General features: G+C 39.4%; 1 protein-coding gene across 1 annotated transcript in view; it reads right to left on the bottom strand.

Moving 5' to 3' along the window:
* The window catches only part of CEP85L (centrosomal protein 85L), a 148,071-nt gene that overhangs the window by 71,323 nt on the left and 57,470 nt on the right, over positions 1 to 19,278 (bottom strand). Inside the window, exon 3 of the mRNA XM_074150099.1 lies at positions 739 to 1,505. Within this exon, the coding sequence (XP_074006200.1) occupies positions 739 to 1,505 (767 nt within the window). The remainder of the gene's footprint in view (positions 1 to 738; positions 1,506 to 19,278) is intronic.

Genomic DNA, 19,278 nt, shown 5'->3' on the forward strand with positions numbered 1-19,278 from the left:
ATAGGTAAACTTGAACATTTAGATTTTAAATACTGCCTTCCTTCACAAGCTACCTTTTCCCATTAGGGTAAGAGCTGGAAACAAAGATTGCAAATTGTCATGTTAGAAAGGGTTATTTGTCTCTTAAAACGACATTTGATGTTTTCTACATGAAAATACTTCAAACATGACACATAAAAACTATGTATTATTTTATTTAAATAAATAAGATTGACTATTATTAATTCTAATTAGTTAAAATATAAGGAGTAATACCAAACTGAATTCAGTTTTTTAAGTCCTAGGCATAGGGATACTGAGTATTAATCTGTGCAGTATGCAGGAGTCATTCCTCTTTCAATGAAAGCATAAATGCAGCTTCTTTGTAAATCCATTCAGATCAGAATACATTCACAATCCCCCACTACACCGTGACCAAAAACCCTCTTTTAAGAGTTACTGAAAGTGTTATTTGATGAACTTCTCACTCTGTCCAACTTCAGTAAAAGAGACGCGAGTCTCATGTAGACAGGCACACTGCATCAGAGTAAACTGTAAGGCAATGTCAGAAAAACCTGTTGGCACTCAGGCAATATTGAGAAGCAAGCAGCGGCAGCCCCAATCAAAGTTTAAAACCACCATCACCTCGTTAAGAGGACTACTTCCCTTTCCTATTTTATTGAAAAGTGCCTGATGTTACTCCTCAGGTGTAACACATGATGCCACATGATGGCAGCAAACACGAAGCTTTAGCCTTACCTGCACAGGCTGTTCACCTCCCACTCTAAAATCCTCCAGTTGCTGCACATGCCACGCAGCTATGCCGTAGGGCTCCTCGGCGGCCCTGCAGTCCAGGGGGTTTGCACGTAACTGTTCTTTAAGCCACATCTGAGTCCTCACTGCTGGCTGTATGGGAGCTCCGCTCACAGCCTGTTGTCCCAGAGTTGCGTATCTCTGTCCAAAAGCTTCACAGCCGGCTGCTGTGGGTTTGCTTTCAGGTAAGGCACTGTAGGTCAAGTCTAAGGCATGTCTCCTACTTGAGGAATCTGAAACAAAATCGTCTTTGCTGCACGTTTCAAATTTGTATTTGCAGTCCAGTAGAGAAGAACGTTTTTTCCCCATTTCTTTGTCCTCAATTTTTAGCAACTCCATGCTATCATGCAAACAACTTGGCCCATTTGTCCTTAATTGTGGTGACGCAGCTTTGTCTGTACTAGCCCTGGAGTCCACTGAATGACTACTACCATCTTGGCTGAAGGTATTTGGTGAGCTGAGTTTAGACAAGGAGGACCATTTTCTTACAGGTCTTGCATCTTTCATGTCAAGGGAATTGTCCAGGGCACCCTGATTTCTGCCTCCTCCCGACCGTACAAAGCTTGTACTCCATTTTGAGCCATCAGACTTGAAAGCTTCCCTGTGTTTGGAAAGTGAAGAGCTGGCATTAGACGGCATCACATGGGCAGTGGGAATAGAAACCAGTGACCGGCTGGGCTTAAACGAGGATGTACCACTTGAAGTTGAATGATCTGAGAAGAGAGATTTATTATGTAAATAAGTACAATACAATACAGAACTCATATTAACATTAGTGCCCAGAGGACAAAACATCAAATTCAAGGTGAAATGCAAAAATAGAAGGAAACATTTCTTGACAAAATAGGGTCTTCTAAACCATTTAAGATTATGAGAATGGAAACCTATTAAAATGAGAGATTTTCAAATTTATTTTGCTCTGGTACTATCATCACAAAAAGAGAACTGTACTAAGTGGTGGCAACAGCAGCTCCAGACACAATTCTCAGGCTGTGAGCAGAAGGCAGCGTTCATTCCCCAGCTTTAAGATGGCAGACTGGATTTCTCCCCCACCTGACGTAACATTAAGTAGCTTCTGTATCATAAAGGGTAGAGGTAACACAATTCAGGAGCCCCAGGATTGGTTCCTCTTCCATCACCCCTCTTCTCATTTTTTAAAGACAGAAGAATTCACTAAATGCATTTTGTAAAATGGCAGTGCTGGAGACAAGCCAGTTTAATGATGGCCTCTTGGACAGAACTATTTCAAACTATGCTTCCTGTGCTGGTTTTGGCTGGGACAGAGTTAATGTCATTCATAGCAGCTTGTATGGGGCTGTGTTTTGGATTTGTGCTGGAGACAGTGTTCGTAACACAGGGATGTTTTAGTTACTGCTGAGCAGGGCTTACACACAGCCAAGGCCCTTTCTGCTCCTCACAGCGCCCCATCAGTGACTAGGCTGGGGGGGCACAAGAAGTTGGTGGGGGACACAGCTGGGACAGCTGACCCCAACTGACCAAAGGGATATTCCATACCATATGAGGTCATGCTCAGCAATAAAATTAGGGGGGAGGTTGGAGAGGGGCCGCTGCTCAGGGACTGGCTGGGCATCAGGCGGGTGCTGGTGAGCAACTGTTTCCATTTGCATCACTTGTCTTCCTTGAGTTTTATTTCTCTCTCCTTGTAATTTTCCTTTTCCTTACAATTTTTTTTTTTTTTCAATTATTAAACTGTTTTTTACCTCAACCCACAAGTTTTCTCACTTTTACACTTCCAATTCTCTCCCCATCCCACCGGGGGTAGGGGAGGAATGAGTGAATGGCTGCCTGGTGCCTAGCTGCCAGTGGGGTTAAACCATGACCCTTCCTCAGGTGATTTACTAAAAAACAAGATTCTGAAAAAATTCATGTTCCATTTAGGTTTTGTGTTATTTAGACCCACTAATACAATACCACACAGAACCTGAATGTAATATAATTTATGAAAACTATCCCAAGCAGAAATTATCAAGAACAGAGAAATCAGCGAGGTGATATTCAGGAGGGGATGGAAAGGCAAAGATGAGAGAGGTGAAGAAGAGGTTACTGGGGACTAGCTGGGAGCTCTCGCACGCCCAGCGACACGTGCTTAGCATCACAGGCTGTGGACAACCAGAAATAAACACCTAATCCTCTCATTAGAGGATCATCTCCCATGGCTGCACCTTAGCAAGCTCATATTGCTCGTTAAGTTCACAGCAGATAGGCAGAATGAAATTACTCTAATTAAAGGATTCTTTTGGGGTCCTTTTTGTCAAGACCAAAACAAATACACTCTTCTTATTTCTCTCATCCTAACCTAGAAAGAACTTATTTCTTTGGGATTTGTCAGCTGGTGCAAGAGTTCATAGTGGAAGAATTAAAAAGAAAAAAAAAAACAAACATTGCTCTAGAAGTGCGACTGGCACACCCAGCTTGATGGCTACACTGGGTTAATGTGATTTGGCGAAATCCAGAATACATTATTAATTGGGCACACTTTCAAAGCATATATTTGACTCAATACACCATGCCACTGATAGGAAAAAGAAGAGAGCTTCCAAGGGTGCAACAACTTTTAAAAATGGCAGCACTTCTTTTTCTATGTATCCAAATAAAGATATCCTTACTTCAATACTCCTCCCTGTTTGGGACTGGACTTCCTCACTCCTTGTACTTGCAGCATAACACAATAACACAAACCTACAGCCATTCTTCTCATGAGAAAAATGCATTATAACTCGCAAAATAATCAACAGTTCCTTGACTGATACCTGTTCATTACATACTTGTCATCTGGCTCCTAAAGAAGCCAGGGCTCCTGAGAAGGTGGAAATTCTTGTTGAAGCCTTCCTGCCTCCTAATGAGTCACTGCCCCACCATGTACCCTCCTGTTTGAAAGCCTAAGTTGTCTCTTGTCTCTACCCAGCCACCTGCTTTCACAGTAATTACAGAATGTAGCTATCTTTAAGACTTGACAAAACTGTCAGAGCTGGTTGAAATGGACCAACAGCTTAAGACTTATTCATAGGGTGCCGATGATGGCCATAAAATACACATAGGATGCTCACATTAGAGAAGTGAAATAGAGAGTAGAATACCACCAGCTTGTTACCTGACAGATCATGTTGCTAGTAAATGTGAGGTACCAGATTTTACATGCATGATGAAAGACCTGCCCCCTCCTCCCTGAAATTATTTCTTAATTTTATACTGCAGAAAGAAACATTTTCCTTGGCTGTTTTCTCTGTCTTTATACAGCTCAAGAGGTGGGACACATTAAAGGGGAATACAGAAGACCACACAACCCATTTCAAGTGGAAGGAATCACAGTATTCTGATCAAACACACTTGTGCCCACAGCTATTGCAGCAGCAGAGACAGCGACATGCAATACTACAGGTTCCCAAAAGGGTGCTATGCCCACCACATGTAACCAATCTGCCTGTGCCAGCTGCAGTGCCAGCTTCTCTCAGCTCTGCCTTCCTATCTCCTCTCATGGCACAGCAGACCCTTGCATAGAGAGCCACTACAGACCAGGTACATCTTGCTACGCTGTGTAGCAGGGGCTGCCAGCTTCCATCCCTGCTCTGCAACAGAAGCAAAGGTACTCCATCACCTCTGGCTGAGGACATCAAAGCAGTGACAAGAAGGTGAAAGAGGGATATGACATGATGGAGCTGGAGTCTCGAACATATCTATTATGAGATGGAAAGCACAGGGTTAGAGTCCTGCTTTTGGAAGGATGCAGCAGAAGAGCAGGGAGAGACTCCTGCTCTCCTCCTACTCTCCCAGGGAGAATAGGGAGGAAAACACACAGTGAAAGGAAAAGCACCTCTTGTTTTACAGGTAACTCCTTAGCCTGAGGCTACTGCCTTTATAACATTCAAGCAAGCAAACTACTGTACTGTACCTTACCCAGAAGCTGAATCTGACACATCACAAAGTCAGTCCGGGGAAGGAAGCAGCCACAAGCTTGTTTATATCCAGAGAAAATAAGAGTATATTACGATTCAAAAAGAACTGACTGTGGGGACCTATCTTTTTTAGGCTATATAGACTTCTACGAGTAGAAACACCACATCTGCAACAGAAAGGTAAGAGAAAAAACCCTATCTGTATACATGTGTCTTTAAAGTTAAATACAGTTCAGTACCAAAAAAATTATAGTAGTATTTAATATAGTATTTCCAGTCTTTATCTTCTAGCATTTCCACGATTTAACGTGATCTACATGCAGTCTTCAAATTAGAATTAAAAACAATAATAATTAGAAGTATATGATCTCCTTCACCTGTTTTTATTAGAGTACAGAGTTATTTATATGTTGTAGATTTCTATTTTTTTTTTGTCCTACTCTAAATTTAAGCCCTGACTTAGACTTAAATTTCTTTTCCTCACTTCTGATTCTAAATTCTTCAAGCAGATTTAAACTTGGAATGCCACATACATCCAACTACAGCTGATGGATGTCTCTGATAATTTGTCTTAAAGTGAAACACAGCAATTTTGGCTTCAAGTTGTCCTAATTAGTCTTCCCATTAACGCTTGCTGAAACATATGAGAAAATTCACACTTCTTCTTAGAGCATATTGCTTCGGTCTGCCTTGACTGCAGGCTCAGCTGGAAAGACAGCCAGGCTGCATTCTGAAACATCTCCTCACAAGACAAAAAGCATGAAATTCTGAAATTTCACTGAAAATAGGAGAGAATCCAGAAAACACCATCAAACTTAGAAGATATTACTTCTTTTATAGTCACAGGAATAAGCTCCATCTGGCCAAATCCTCCCAAAAACTACTTCATCCAAGCAGCAGATTTTCCCCTTCCATACAGTCATGGTAAGCAAATGCCTAATTCAGAATTAGAAGTGCTCTCTTTTCAGCATTACTCAGTTATCACTTCATTGAGCTAGTATTTATTTGAACATTACAAACACTCTTAAACATGGCTTGCGTGTCACCAGAGTCTTTCAATGCTTAAGACTGCTCTCATTGAAAACTTGAAAAAGAGATAGGAGAAAAAAAAATATAGCTAGTTGCTACTGGTTTTCCTTTGAACAGCATCAAGATTGAACATCAAATTTTGATTTTCAGATATCTTAATAACTTCTTTGGGGGCCCATCACAAAGCTCCCTAAAGCACTTTTCTAATAGGCATGACATTTCAATACTTGATCCAATACTTCCCAAACCACATAAATCAGAGAATTGAAAAAATTGTATTTTAAAAACATGCTACAAGATTTCTACCACATAATAGCAGCAGATGGAATAAAAAAAGAAGAGCATTTCATATGGCTTTCTTACTATCCTGTGTTACCCTTCTGAACTATTTTGTTCCTGCATATCTGGCATAGAAAATAACAGAATTAATTTTGGTCTTAATAAAAACCTAAACACAGGGAGAGAGCATAGCAGACACTTGGTTCTGAAGAAGGGGGAGAAGAAAGAAATCCTCCAATATAAAGTTAACAAATGTCTCCTACCATTTACATTTTCCTGTACTATGCTTTTTAAATCACTAGGGCCAACTATGTTTATCATACCTAGAAGAAAATCTCTGAAGCCATTCTCAGGTCAGATACACACCACTACAATTCAGCTATTTAAAAACCTTACCTGAAAACTTCTAAGCCCCCAACATATCACCTACACACCAAGTACAGCCATCCTGCTTAAGGAATCTTAAGATAACTGATATTGTAAGATTTAATACAAAATAGGACTGCCTACTAATATTTTTGTAAAGTGACAACTTGCCTAGCAGTATCTAGGCTAATACTACTCAGACAAGGAATCTACAAGTCCAGAAGAGAAACTTCTTCAAACAAATCTAATAAATTCCTACTCCTGAGCCAGATCTGGGTCAAATTACCTTGCACACATGAAGCCAATATTTGGAATATGATTTAACAGGAGATTGTAAAGAAGGATAGCACTGTATAGAGGTGGGATGCTGCCACTCCAAAATGAAGTCACGTGTATCAGTCTTGTGCAACAAGGACAGCTTTAACGCAGTAGCACACAGCTCAAAAAGCAGCAGGTGAAATAATTTTACAGGAAAAGATTATGCTGTAATTATTTTTCTCTGCTGAAGAGTTGACTACTGCAAGATTCTGTTCTGTTTTCCTTACTGTACTCAATTATTCCAGATGCCAATGTCAGAGAAATGTGAAAGTACAGATTCATTAAAAGCACAAGGCAAATACTATGGGGTATTTAATTGAAGCAGAAAAGATTTCTCAGACTGCATCTAATCAGAGAGCCTAAAGTAAACAGCAGGTAAACCCAAGAGCAAATTTTTGTTCTATATCAGTCACTAGAAACAAGTTATAAATAAGTGCTATTGGTCCAAGGTTGCAACGGCCATCTGCTAAATTAATCTATAATGACAAAGGCTAACATAAGTTACATAAAATCCTTTTAGATGCGAAAACTGAGCATGTTAAGATAGAAGTATGTCTTAAAAGAATTAACTCATTTTACCAGCATACAATAAACCTTTTGATTTACACATCCTTATCCCAAGGATATCATACATTCACAGTCAAATATAATGGTGATTTCTAGAAACACAACATAATAAAGGATGCTCTCGGCAATCATTTTCAAAGTTAAACTTTCACAGCAGTTAGCTGTGAAACACACAAAGGGATACCCCACCTTCAATGATCTTTGACTGCCTCTCTGCCAACCAGCTCTTCAGCATACAGCTTTGGTGTTATTATTACTGCTGTACATACGTAGCGTCTGATAGAGACCTGTGCTACAGGATGTTCATAAGCTGCTGTATGAATACAGGTGAGTAACATGCAACTGGCACCACTAAAGAGTAAAAAACTATTATGTGGAAAGTGTGGATGTTCTATGTAAAAGAACAGAAGCTGAACAAAACTGAAATTTTGTACCCTGCGGCATCTTTCTTTTCTGGCAATCTGGAGCTATTTTTAAGAAGTAGTTATATAACTAAGTAGAACGATTTTTAGATTATCAGGTTCTATTTTTTTCCCCCAGATAAGAGGATAAAGCAATATTCCAGAACAGCAGTCATGTAATCAGGCAACTTCATTCTGTTGAAATAAAAGTATGAGTGAAAACTTATACTGCCACAGGGATTTTTTTTTTCCTTTGTGGTTGGTTCTTTTTTTAAAAGTCTAAATCTTAACTTCCATTTGCCTTTTTATGAAGGCCATCTACAGCTTCCAATTCCATTTTCCAACAACAAGCACTTAACGGTAAAGACATGCAGAAATCAAATACTCCCCTAGGACCTTCATTAAAAGTAATGGCTAAAGCAAAAAAGAAAAACAAAAAAACTATGGATGTCACAATATATCTCCTTCCTTTCTGAATCTGCAAGATACCCATGCCACAAATACCACCTACTTTAATAGTCACCAGATACTCCCTCTTGCTGGCATTACTTCTTCATCCCCAGCTAGAAATTACTCCAAAAAAAATGGGAGTAACTTGGCCCATCAGAACAGAAATTCACCCCTGCCCTCCAGAGGGAGAAAATTCTAGGTATTTTTGTTCTCTGTAAGAGAACATCAAGCAGCAGGAACATACCTACCCCTCCACTTTCCTACACCAAGTCAGGCAGAAGTTGTACTTTCTCAGGCTCCAAAGGAAATTTATTTGTATTATCCCAACTCTCTGACTTACTCCAGGTGCCATCTCCAACACCAGCATTCCCAGATTATTGAGACCGATGCCTTCCAGCAGTGAAACCACCTCACCTAAGTCATGAAAGGAAAAGGAGGTGCGTGTGAGGAGGCTCACATGAGGAGAGTTAAGAGGAGACACTTCCTCTAACCCAAGGGACCAGAGCAAAATATGAGGGTTCCCACAGAGCACTATCATTCCATGCAGTTAAAACTCTTACTGACCAAGGTGTGTATCAATCCCTTACAGGCAGAAATAGAACCTATAATTTAATGTCAAGTAACTTTAGAATGTTAAATCCCACTGTCAACTTACACGGAGACTGGAGTTTCTGGCTGGTTTTGAGATCATTATCCATTACTGAAAGTTTAATCCTGCCTCCTACTAAGATGGTCTTTAGCTTAAAAGTGTCTTACTTAGATTCATCTGGTATTGGTTCTGCACACCACGAAGCCGTGGATCTCATATTGGTTCATGGCCCACCAAGAACAGCTCTTTCTAACAGGAAAAGCTGTTATAAAAAGCTTTATACCATGCTACGCAAGTGTGGAAGAGGAGACATACCTACGTCTTCATTTTCTCTCTCAACCTCATACACCAACCCTATCTCCTCCACTGATTTCCCCCAGTTGAGCCTCACACACAGCAGTCAGCCTCCCAGTTTACCTCTGCATTCTCACTCATTGCCCCAGCTCAAACTCATAACCTTAAAACAGAATCATTTAGGTTGGAAAAGACCCTTCGGATCATTGAGTCCAACCATTAACCTAACACTGCGAAGTCCACCACTAAACCATGTCCCTAAGAGCCACCTCTACACTCTTTTAAATACCTCCAGGGATGGTGACTCAACCACTTCCCTGGGCAGCCTGTTCCAATGCTTGGTAATCCTTTAATGGCTGACCCTTTCAAGTATCACACACGCAGGCTTCTGTACAATGAAAGCACATGTGCACGAGCTTTTATCCAGATGGAAAAAGAAATCCTTTCACAGGCAGAAGCAGGTGCTGTGAACAGCCACAGCAGTGAGGCTGCTACGGGCTCAGCGAGGCAGGAGGACACTGCTCGATGGCTTTCACGCTGCTTCATAGCAAGGCTGGCTGTGTCTATCTCCTTCCTCCTTCCTTCTGCTGCAAAGGTCAGGCCAGGTCGAGAGACACAGCCGGCTTGCCGCAGCACCGCCACTGCTACCTACTGCTTGGAGTGGTTCAAGTACCACAAGCAATTTATTTAATACACTTTGGCAACAGCCTGCATCAAGCAGTAATCCCTTCCAAGGGCCAGAAATCATCCCCAGGAATCCCAAAGATTCAACTGCTGCCTCAAGAATAATTTAGTTCACCGGGGAAGTCTCTCTCCCCTTCAGAAGCTGAACCCCAAACTGTACCAGAATAGTATGTTACCAGTAGCTTATATTCAAACTGGAATAGGTCTGCTGAGGACCTAGCAGTCCTGGTGCAACTAATTACGTACCAAGACTTGGGAAAAAGCAAGATGTTTAAAAAAACCCCAACACCACCATTAAAAAAACCCATAAAATAAATACACAGAAGAGCAAAATACAATATTGCACAACTAAATGTAGCTCTCTAGTTTCTAACTTTTAAATTATTCGCTTTGTTACTCTACTTTTCATTTACTCTCATCAGACTCTCTCCTTCCATTAATATTTCTTGGACACCTTAGGTCTCTGATAAAAGATCCACAGCCTACTCCTCATGTAGGTCACCATCTGGAACCCAGCTCAGGTCCCAGAGGATTAACCTTAAATTGGATTTGAGCATAGCTCTATATCCTACAGAAGAAGTGACTTTTTATACTTTAAAAATTAACTATCGTTATCCTTATTTCCCAGATGAAGAACAGGAGGCAAAGTGTTACAACAACAAGCCTGATGTCACTTCATAAACCTTACCTGCTTCCCCCCACTGCTCTCTACACTGAGCCATACTGGCTACCCTGGTATAACGTATAGATTTTAAACTTTGCAAATTCAACTGAAACTAAAAGAAGGAATAAAGTGGGGGGAAAGGAGGGTAAGACCCACCTGGAATTCTCAACATTTTCCTACAGCAACCAAAAACTTGATACTTGGCAAAGGAATTTGACATTGCTGTTACTAACAGGAACATTTCTGAAAGCACCAGTGGCAAGAAGAAGTTACTGAATTCCATCCTACAAAACTGATTATAATATAATAAACAGACGTGGAAAAACCTCAACTTTCCCCACACCTTTCTTCCTGCATCGTCTGGCTTTCACCATTTTGACTCTAGCTTCTAGTATTTTCTTTTTTTCTAACACACCCGTGAAGCCATGATACTAAGACAGATAACAATGTTGTTCCATTTCTAATACGTAATTTCTCTACAACATAAAACAAAGGAGAGGGATTGACATTTCTGTAATGCCCACAAACAACCCTCCCTCCGAGACCTCCACCTTCCCCACACACACTCCGAGGACTTAATTTTGCTTTTTTTGGAGGACAGTTGATAGTTTGAGCAAATGTGAATAATACACTGGTAAAATTAGCAGTGTTAATTCAGAGGCTATATTTAGAACTAAATCTCACACTCTTAGGAGGATTTCTGTACTCTAAAAAACAAGCCTCCCCTTCAGAAGGGAGCCATACTTCCTTATATGTCCACCATCAAAGAAGCTACAAAAGATAATTTTGAAGTCTGAAGAAGAAACCCCAACAACCTATGCATGTTACCATCTGAGTAATATTACTCTTAAGTTTTCCTGGAATATATATGCAGATCTTAATGCTTATTAGCGTTTCTTCACCTGCTACTGACGCCCGTCTATAAAGTAATGATAGTTATATACTATTCATCTGAACCTCTATGTCACTGTTTTTTTAGAAATATTCTGAAAATTGAAAGCCATTTGTGTGCTTTGAAAAGGCTGGCTGAAAAATCTGATTTTAACTATAACCAACGCTTAAACAGATACCAAATTAGGAGAGAAATGCATAATGCCTAGCCCAGTCTTTTATCCCAGCTTTTCCTAATGAAAATATTTAGCTTTGCAAATTATTTCTGAAGAAAAACATTAACAGCAGTTTATTACTTCTCCATTCTTTCACCAGCAATTCGTATCTAAAAAAGTTCTTTCTCCCCCCTCTGCCTATGCCAGAGAGAAGATCAAGTTTAGTGCCCTGATGTTACCATGATTTAGAAAGTTTTATGCATTAGCACACTAATTAAAGTGACAAATACAACTAAATAATAAGAGCAAGAAAACCTAAGCTATTCATTATAATAAGTGCTTTAAAAGAATGTTTGTCATCCTGAGAGACCAAAAGTTCTTTTGCTAGCTTATACATCCATCCTCCCTGGTATGAAACACAACACCTGCTGCAAATGATAAAAAGTCTCAGGTTAAAAGACTTGATCCACTGTAGAGAACAGAACTGTAACCAAACTCCAACTTGCATATTTGAGGTAATTTCTGTAGTTATTCAAGATAAAACATGCTAAAGCATTCAAAACAAAAAGACGACAACACACGCAGAAAATCCTTCCTTGGTAAAGTTTTGGGGTTTGATCACCGTAATTCTAAAGATCAGTTTGGCATCTCAATTCCCAACAGGGTGGTTTGGGATGCTGGTTCAATGCCAAGGTGCCTCCCTGAGCACCCACTGAACCTCCAGCATGACTGAGCACAGTCTTCATGTTTAAACAAAGCATACCATATGACATAAGAATTGCAGAGTTATTTTAAGTGCTTCTACCCGTCTTGCTACCCAGTCTTCTGAGCGCTAACTCCTAGACAATATTAAAACAGAAGAGGGGTTCACTGTTTACAAACAACTAACAAGCTTAAACACAAACAATCAGAAACGCATTTCTCTTTAAAGTTTGGTGAGCACTTCTCTCTGCACCCCATGAAAATTACAAGACAGAGTTAGTATGTCCATTTTGTTTTCTGATCTGCAGAGTTATGAGTCCAGAGCCAGAGGTGGGAGAGCAGAGAATGTTTCAATTGCTGCCTTTGAAAATGGAAAGAATTTAGTGTTTATAAATTTATTTCCAGTTGTTGGCTCGTATATTTGGATATTTTTAGTACTCATCACTATGGTATCCAAGCACATTAGCAGTTCTTTGACCCACACAAAAAAATACAAAACTGTTTCTTCTCCGCTCTCCAACCTATTAAGAAACACCTCCGTTGTGGTATTACTAGCACAGCATGCTCCAGAAGTTAAAAATAGAACTCTTAAAAAGCTTGACTCAATTTCAGATCTTACTTTTTGATCAAAACAAACAGGGAACAAAGTATATCACAAAAGCTGGTGTGGGAGAAAACAGCTTACCAGGACCTGCTCTCTGGCTCTGAAATAAAGTCAGCTCTATAACCACTAGCTCAGAGAGTCCAAATCATCTATTTACAGAAAGTATTTAAATAAAAAAAATTTACATTTGTCTAATGATGTTAATAACTGAAGTCATCTTTCACCCCAGAGAAACACAAGAGAGCCATTTTGCGCAATGCAGTATCTAATGTGTTCTCCAGTGTTACCTAATAGTACCAGTAAATCCCTAACATAGCAAATTGTCATGGCATTCAGCCCACATCCAAGATACCAGGATGAAATCAGAAACTCTGCAAAGGGTAGCAATTTTAGAAGCTACACACAGAGCTTCACATCACCACTCAAGTGGTAGAAGGCTATTAATGCACTTCAGCTTCAGGCGAGAGGTTGACACAAATGATTTTTGAGCAGTCAAAACCACCATGCTTCACATTCCATAAAATATTTTTATAATCAACCACTGCTAAATTCCCTTTTGCATCTTGGGCTAGCACTTGTAGGCAGATTAGGCACAATTGCAATATTGAAACGATGGAGCACTGGAAACAGAACTGTATCAATAACAAAGTTACAAACACTGAATGCATGAACAGCTTCTTAGCAGAAACCCCAAATATTTTTTTATACTGTCTTTTTAGATTTTGATTTACATTTTTCCTTATTAGAGGCCAAAAAGATTAACGATGTTAGAAAAACAAGCATGGTAACTGGGTTGTATGTACATACACCCATACAAACTCTCATATAATGCATATTAATGAAACCATCTATATAAGCACATATAAAAGATAAATTAAGTGACTTAACCAGCCTCACAAATCAGTAAGTTTTGGAGGGAAAAAAAAGTAATCCATGCTTCTCTAAGTCTGATATACGACTTCTGAAACACAGAACTCCACCACTCGTGTTATGTTCTCCATCAAATCCCACACCTACCTCCCAACAGCTGGAATAAAACCCACTCATGTAAGCAACACTCTAATTAGAGTTCTTCAACTTCTACAGTAAATTAAGAGTATACTACTCCCATGGGAGTATAGTACTCCCAGAGTCATATAAACAAGAACTCTTGGCAGTAAGTCACAGGTTTTATTAATTTTACTAGACTATGCTACCTGCCAGAACTAAAGTAAATATTCATATACATTCATAATATTCTTACCTACTCTCAAATTCCCATTCCATTCCAAAACTTCAGAAGTACTTATTTAAGAGCTTCTGATTTTTTTCCACATTCCTCATCACCTTCCAAAATATTCTATTCCATTTTCCAATAAGGATTAAATAAACTTTATTTTCCATTAAAAAAATTAAACTAAACTCATGGGTAAGCACAAAATCTGCAATTTTTGCTATTCACTCATTATGTCTATATATATATATATATTGCATCTTTGTATCCTGCAAGAGTTTGATGTTATCATTTACTGATATTAGTCTTAAGATGTAGAAAAACAGTGTAACTCTCCCAGACATCATTTTACAAAGGAAAAAAATCAGCAAGAATCACAGAATCATCTAGGTTGGAAAAAACCCTTGGGATCATCAAGTCCAACCATCTTCCCTACACCATATCCCCCAAAACCACATCTAAACGACTCTTAAACACGTTCAGGGATGGTGACTCAACCACCTCCCTGGGCAGCCCGTTCCAGTGTCTGATCACTCTTACTGTGAAGAACTCCTTCCTAATGTCTAGTCTAAACCTACCCTGTTGCAACTTGAAGCCATTCCCTCTTGTTCTATCACTATTTGCTTGTGAGAAGAGACCAGCACCAACCTCTACAATGTCCTTTCAAGTAGTTATAGAGAGTGATGAGGTCACCCCTCAGTCTCCTCTTCCTCAAACTAAACAGTCCCAGCTCCCTCAATCGTTCTTCGTACGACTTATTCTCCAGGCCCTTCACCGGCTTCGTTGCCCTCCTCTGTACCCGCTCCAGCACCTCGATATCTCTCTTGTATTGAGGTGCCCAAAACTGGACACAATACAAGAAAAGGACAAAAGTATTACTGCACCATCTCAAAGATATTCTAAAAGCAGAAATCCCACCAGTATAAAACAATGTTTGTTTCTTCCCTTATTTATATCACGTATTATTCTTTTTAAGCCAAAAGGTGATTCCCAGGACCTAAGTTTTACAGGGATCGAACCACTAGTAACATCGGAAGTTACGACAAAGACCATAAAACAGGGAGTCTGGTCAGAACCAGCCTTTCACCACTTTCCTTTTTTTAAGGAACCAATACTGAAAGAATAGAAAAGTAACAAACTGGAAAGTTGTGTATGTAAAGCTAATCCAGCTGAGTGGATATCCTATAGTGAAGTCCTCTACCAGAGTCCCCTCAGCATCACGGAGTAACATCATTTGAATACCCGGTCAGAGGGGTTTCATGAGAAGGTCTGAACGTGAAAAGCACACCTATCCTCTGGACTACTTCAAGTCAGAGTTGTCTTCCCCCTCTTCTCCCTCAAACCCATTGGGAGAGAGAAGATGGGGCAATAATGAGACCTGACCAGGAATACTGAAGCTGGTGACACTGATAGGGGTTGAAAAGAAAGTAACAGAAGATCAAGTTCAGACCATGTGTCACAAGGACAGAACTTTTCCAGTTCTACAGAAGCCATGAATCACTCAGGATTTTTTTAGAAGCTATATTAGACAACATATGCCTAAGCGACCTCCACAAAAAGTGCTTTTGTTTTCTTCACGAGGGATTTCCGCCCCCCCCCCGCCATGAGTACTTTTTCTCCTGGTCTAGATAGGGCAAAAGAGTTGTTCTTCCACAAACAGTATCACCCAATAGAACAAACTTTTCCAGTGTAACTTAAAAACTTACAGAAAAGCCACGATTTCCAAGACCTTATGTCCATCAAACCTGAAAATAACTTGGCCTTCCATTTAGTTCCAATCCACAGTGATCCTTCATGGAATTATGACATCAGATTCAAATAAGCACGAAAATAACCACTTTTCGGGGACACATCTTTATACTCTGAAGATAGTAACTTTTTTTTTTTCAAGTTCTCCTCCCAGATAGAAAATAGCTACACACTATACCAACAGGACTTGCTAATTCACAGCTTAGCACCTATTCGAGTTAATTTTAGATCATGAAAGTTAGATAATCCACACAAACCACTAGCATGCATTACACACGCATTTTGCACAGAAAAAATAAAGGCTTATTTTAAAATTATTGCTTTTAAGAATCCCATTAAAGCACAAAGTTAAATGAAAAGATCATTTTACAACACTAGACAATCTTTTATCTGAATGTTCCTTTTACTACATATCTGCACCGTGAACTTGCCAGTTCTTAGATTACTACTGCCAAAAGTAAAAACACAAACAAAAAAAAAACCTCCAAAAAACAAAAACACCTCAGCACATCTCATTTGAACTCCAAAGAGTCTCTAAGTTTTTTTCAACTAGACTTCTTTTAGCTATTAAGATTTCTCTAATACGTGCAGAAAACCACAAGTGACGATTATGGGTGCCCCAGTGAATCCAACTCCCTTTCTATGAACTTTAAACGTATTTTTAATTCACTTTCCCAGCTGACCCGATCAGAATTAAAACCTTACCATCACTCTCAACAGCAAAGTATGACTGCATACAGACAGCTGACACAGCAAGAAAGAAAAGAGTACTTCTAACCACATCACTTCTCAAAGGAAAAGCTTGCTCCAAAAACATCTCTCACAGTTAAAATGTGTCTGTTTCTTTAGAATTTGTATGTAAGATAGAACAATAAACTATAATCCTGTTCAGAATCCCTACAGTAAAATTATAAATCGGAAAACTGAAAAACCTCCTGCCACTTCATACAAAAAATGCCATTGTTTAAATCAGCCTAGAAAGATTGTTTTGTTTTTGAAAATACAAGATATTTTTAGCCTTTGACAGTGACAGACTAACCCCTGATGGAAAAGGATGTGCCACTAAGAGTTTATCACAGTTCATACAATTTAAGAAACATGCACAGGATGTTCAGCCTCCTGATTCACAGACCAACATTAAGAAAGAAATCATCCAGCATACTTAAGAATAAAGCCCAAACACAGGGAGGCATGCATTGTTCTTCAAAGCAAAAATACACACATGTTTAAACTCTGTTTTATAATATCTAGACTTGCTGAAAACTACAGGAGGTGATGCTAAGCCAATACATGGTTTTGGCCAGAAAAAAATCCTATAATCCACAACCCACCCACCCCCAAAAAAATCCCATAAATACACGAATGGCAGAAAGTTACGTTTATTGGCCACACTTTTCCTGGTCATAGCAGACAAAATATGGGCCAACAACCAAAAACTGTCAGGCTGGACATTAGGGAAAAATTCTTCACAAGGACATCCTATAGCACTGGAACAGGTTACCCAAAGAGGCTGAAGAACCTGTCAAGGTTTTCCAGAACTCAACCAAAGTCACGGCTGACCTGGTCTGTGTTGGTGATGGTCCTGCTCTGAGCACAGGGCTGGAAATGGTGACCTCCAGCAGTCTTCTCCAAATCACATTTCTATGATCCTATAGCACGAAAATATCCACTGCAAATTCTTTCTCAAGGAGACTAAAATCCCTATTAATTTTGCACTAAATAAATAATAAAAAAAAAAAAAAAAGAAGCCTGAAACTATTTGCTTCCTCTTTTAAGATGAGATAGACCGTGGCATTTAAATTATTAAGCATCAGGTGAGTTGCAAGGAGCCAACCTACACTCACATAGAATTTGTCACAAGCATTCAGTGCCAGCTATACCATACATTTAAGAGGTGATTGTCATGTCACAGCTACATTGTAATCTGGCAAGATGAAAGCAAAATTTTTACCACTTCCATCCCTTTTTCAGAGCCATGCTGTCAAGGAGAGTATGTTGTGATCTCAAAACAGGAATGTGGTTTCTTCCGGGACAGTAAGCTCATGGGGCAAGAAAAGGCATTCTGCAATCCATTGAATTTGTTAGCAACATCCTTATAAACTTCTGTTCAATGCCACAAGAGTGAAAACATATAATAAATATCCATCCAGTCATCTAGAGGAACAAGAATTATATTGTAATGTACGGACAATTAACAAGGAGGGAGTTTATTCTTACATACACACCAAAATTGCCTTTTATATTTTTTTCTGATCTTGCTAGTTAATAGACATTTTTAAAACAATACACACACACAGACGCTCTTTAGATCTGTGCAACTAACATTTCCTACCAGGACTGCCTCAAAGCGTTTTTCTGCAGAAAAAGCTTGAGTATTTAGTAAAAAGTTATTCATTACATAAGTTGTATTTGCTTTCATAAGCAGAATGAGCAGAACTTTTCAACCAATTACACAGGATAACTACAATACAAGAACATAAAATTGTGGTGGAAAAAATCATCTTTAATGGAAGCTTTTTCCCTCCAACAATTCCAAAGTAGTCAAGAGGCAAAAACATACTTTAAGAGGTTTATTATCAATAGAGAGTACTAAAATAAACCAGCAAAGCTTCACAAAGCCTCCATGTGGTCACTTCATGAGAGGATTTGCTGTCACTGTGGGGGTGGGAACATGGGAGGATTTTACAGTAAAGACTGGAGCTGTTGGCTTTGCTTGGGGGTTGTATGAATACACCCCACCACTAACAACAAAACCAAACAAAAAACCCCAAAGCCAAATCAAGACACAAGTTTCCTCACAGGGGCCAATACACTGCCATCCACAGGATAAGGTTCCAGAATGTCACTCTGGACAAAAGCAAGTCCACGATCTGTATCCAGACAAAGCAGATCTAACTTTAAGTCAAATTTTAAGTGAAATACAAAGAGCGTAACAGGCAGAAAACTGAGGAGTTTTAAGAGCAGCAGAGAAGACTTATTACACAAATAAAAAAATATTGACCCCCACATTTAAAAACTTACTCTTTCGAAGTTCAAACAGTCGTTTTTCAGTATCACTGCTAAGTCATCATGACACAAAGCAAAAAAATGGTACTCTTTAAATTGAGACATATCCTAAGGTTTTCTTAGCATGCTGCACATTCAGATGTCCTATCTATAGCATGATGCTTTTGCTCTTTTATTGTTAAGTTAGAAGTTAAAAGAGTTTCTCAAATGAAACAGGAGAAATGGGCATGGGTCCCGACTCTCATCCTACAATCAAAAGGCTATTTACTGCTACATTTAAATGACCATCCTGCAGCCAGAAGGGAACACAGGGCCTCCAGTTTCTTATTTTTTTTTGTTTTGTTTTGTTTCCTGGCAGTACCAACACCATTGATACTGTCTAGGTCTTAACAACAGAGCCACAAGAAAACAAGCCTTAAGCAACAAGTTCATTTCAACCCAGTTCCAAACTCAGTGCAGCTCTCAACCCAAACGCCAACTGCTGAATCTCACAACAGGTCACCTGGTGCCACCTGGCACATCCACAAATCATTCACATTGTGTTGGAAAAACTGGACAAGACAGACTTGTCTCTGTGTTTTGTATAACCAAGACTATTCTTTTGGACTACG

Source organism: Numenius arquata, chromosome 7, assembly GCF_964106895.1.
Source record: "Numenius arquata chromosome 7, bNumArq3.hap1.1, whole genome shotgun sequence".
Lineage (NCBI taxonomy): Eukaryota > Metazoa > Chordata > Aves > Charadriiformes > Scolopacidae > Numenius > Numenius arquata.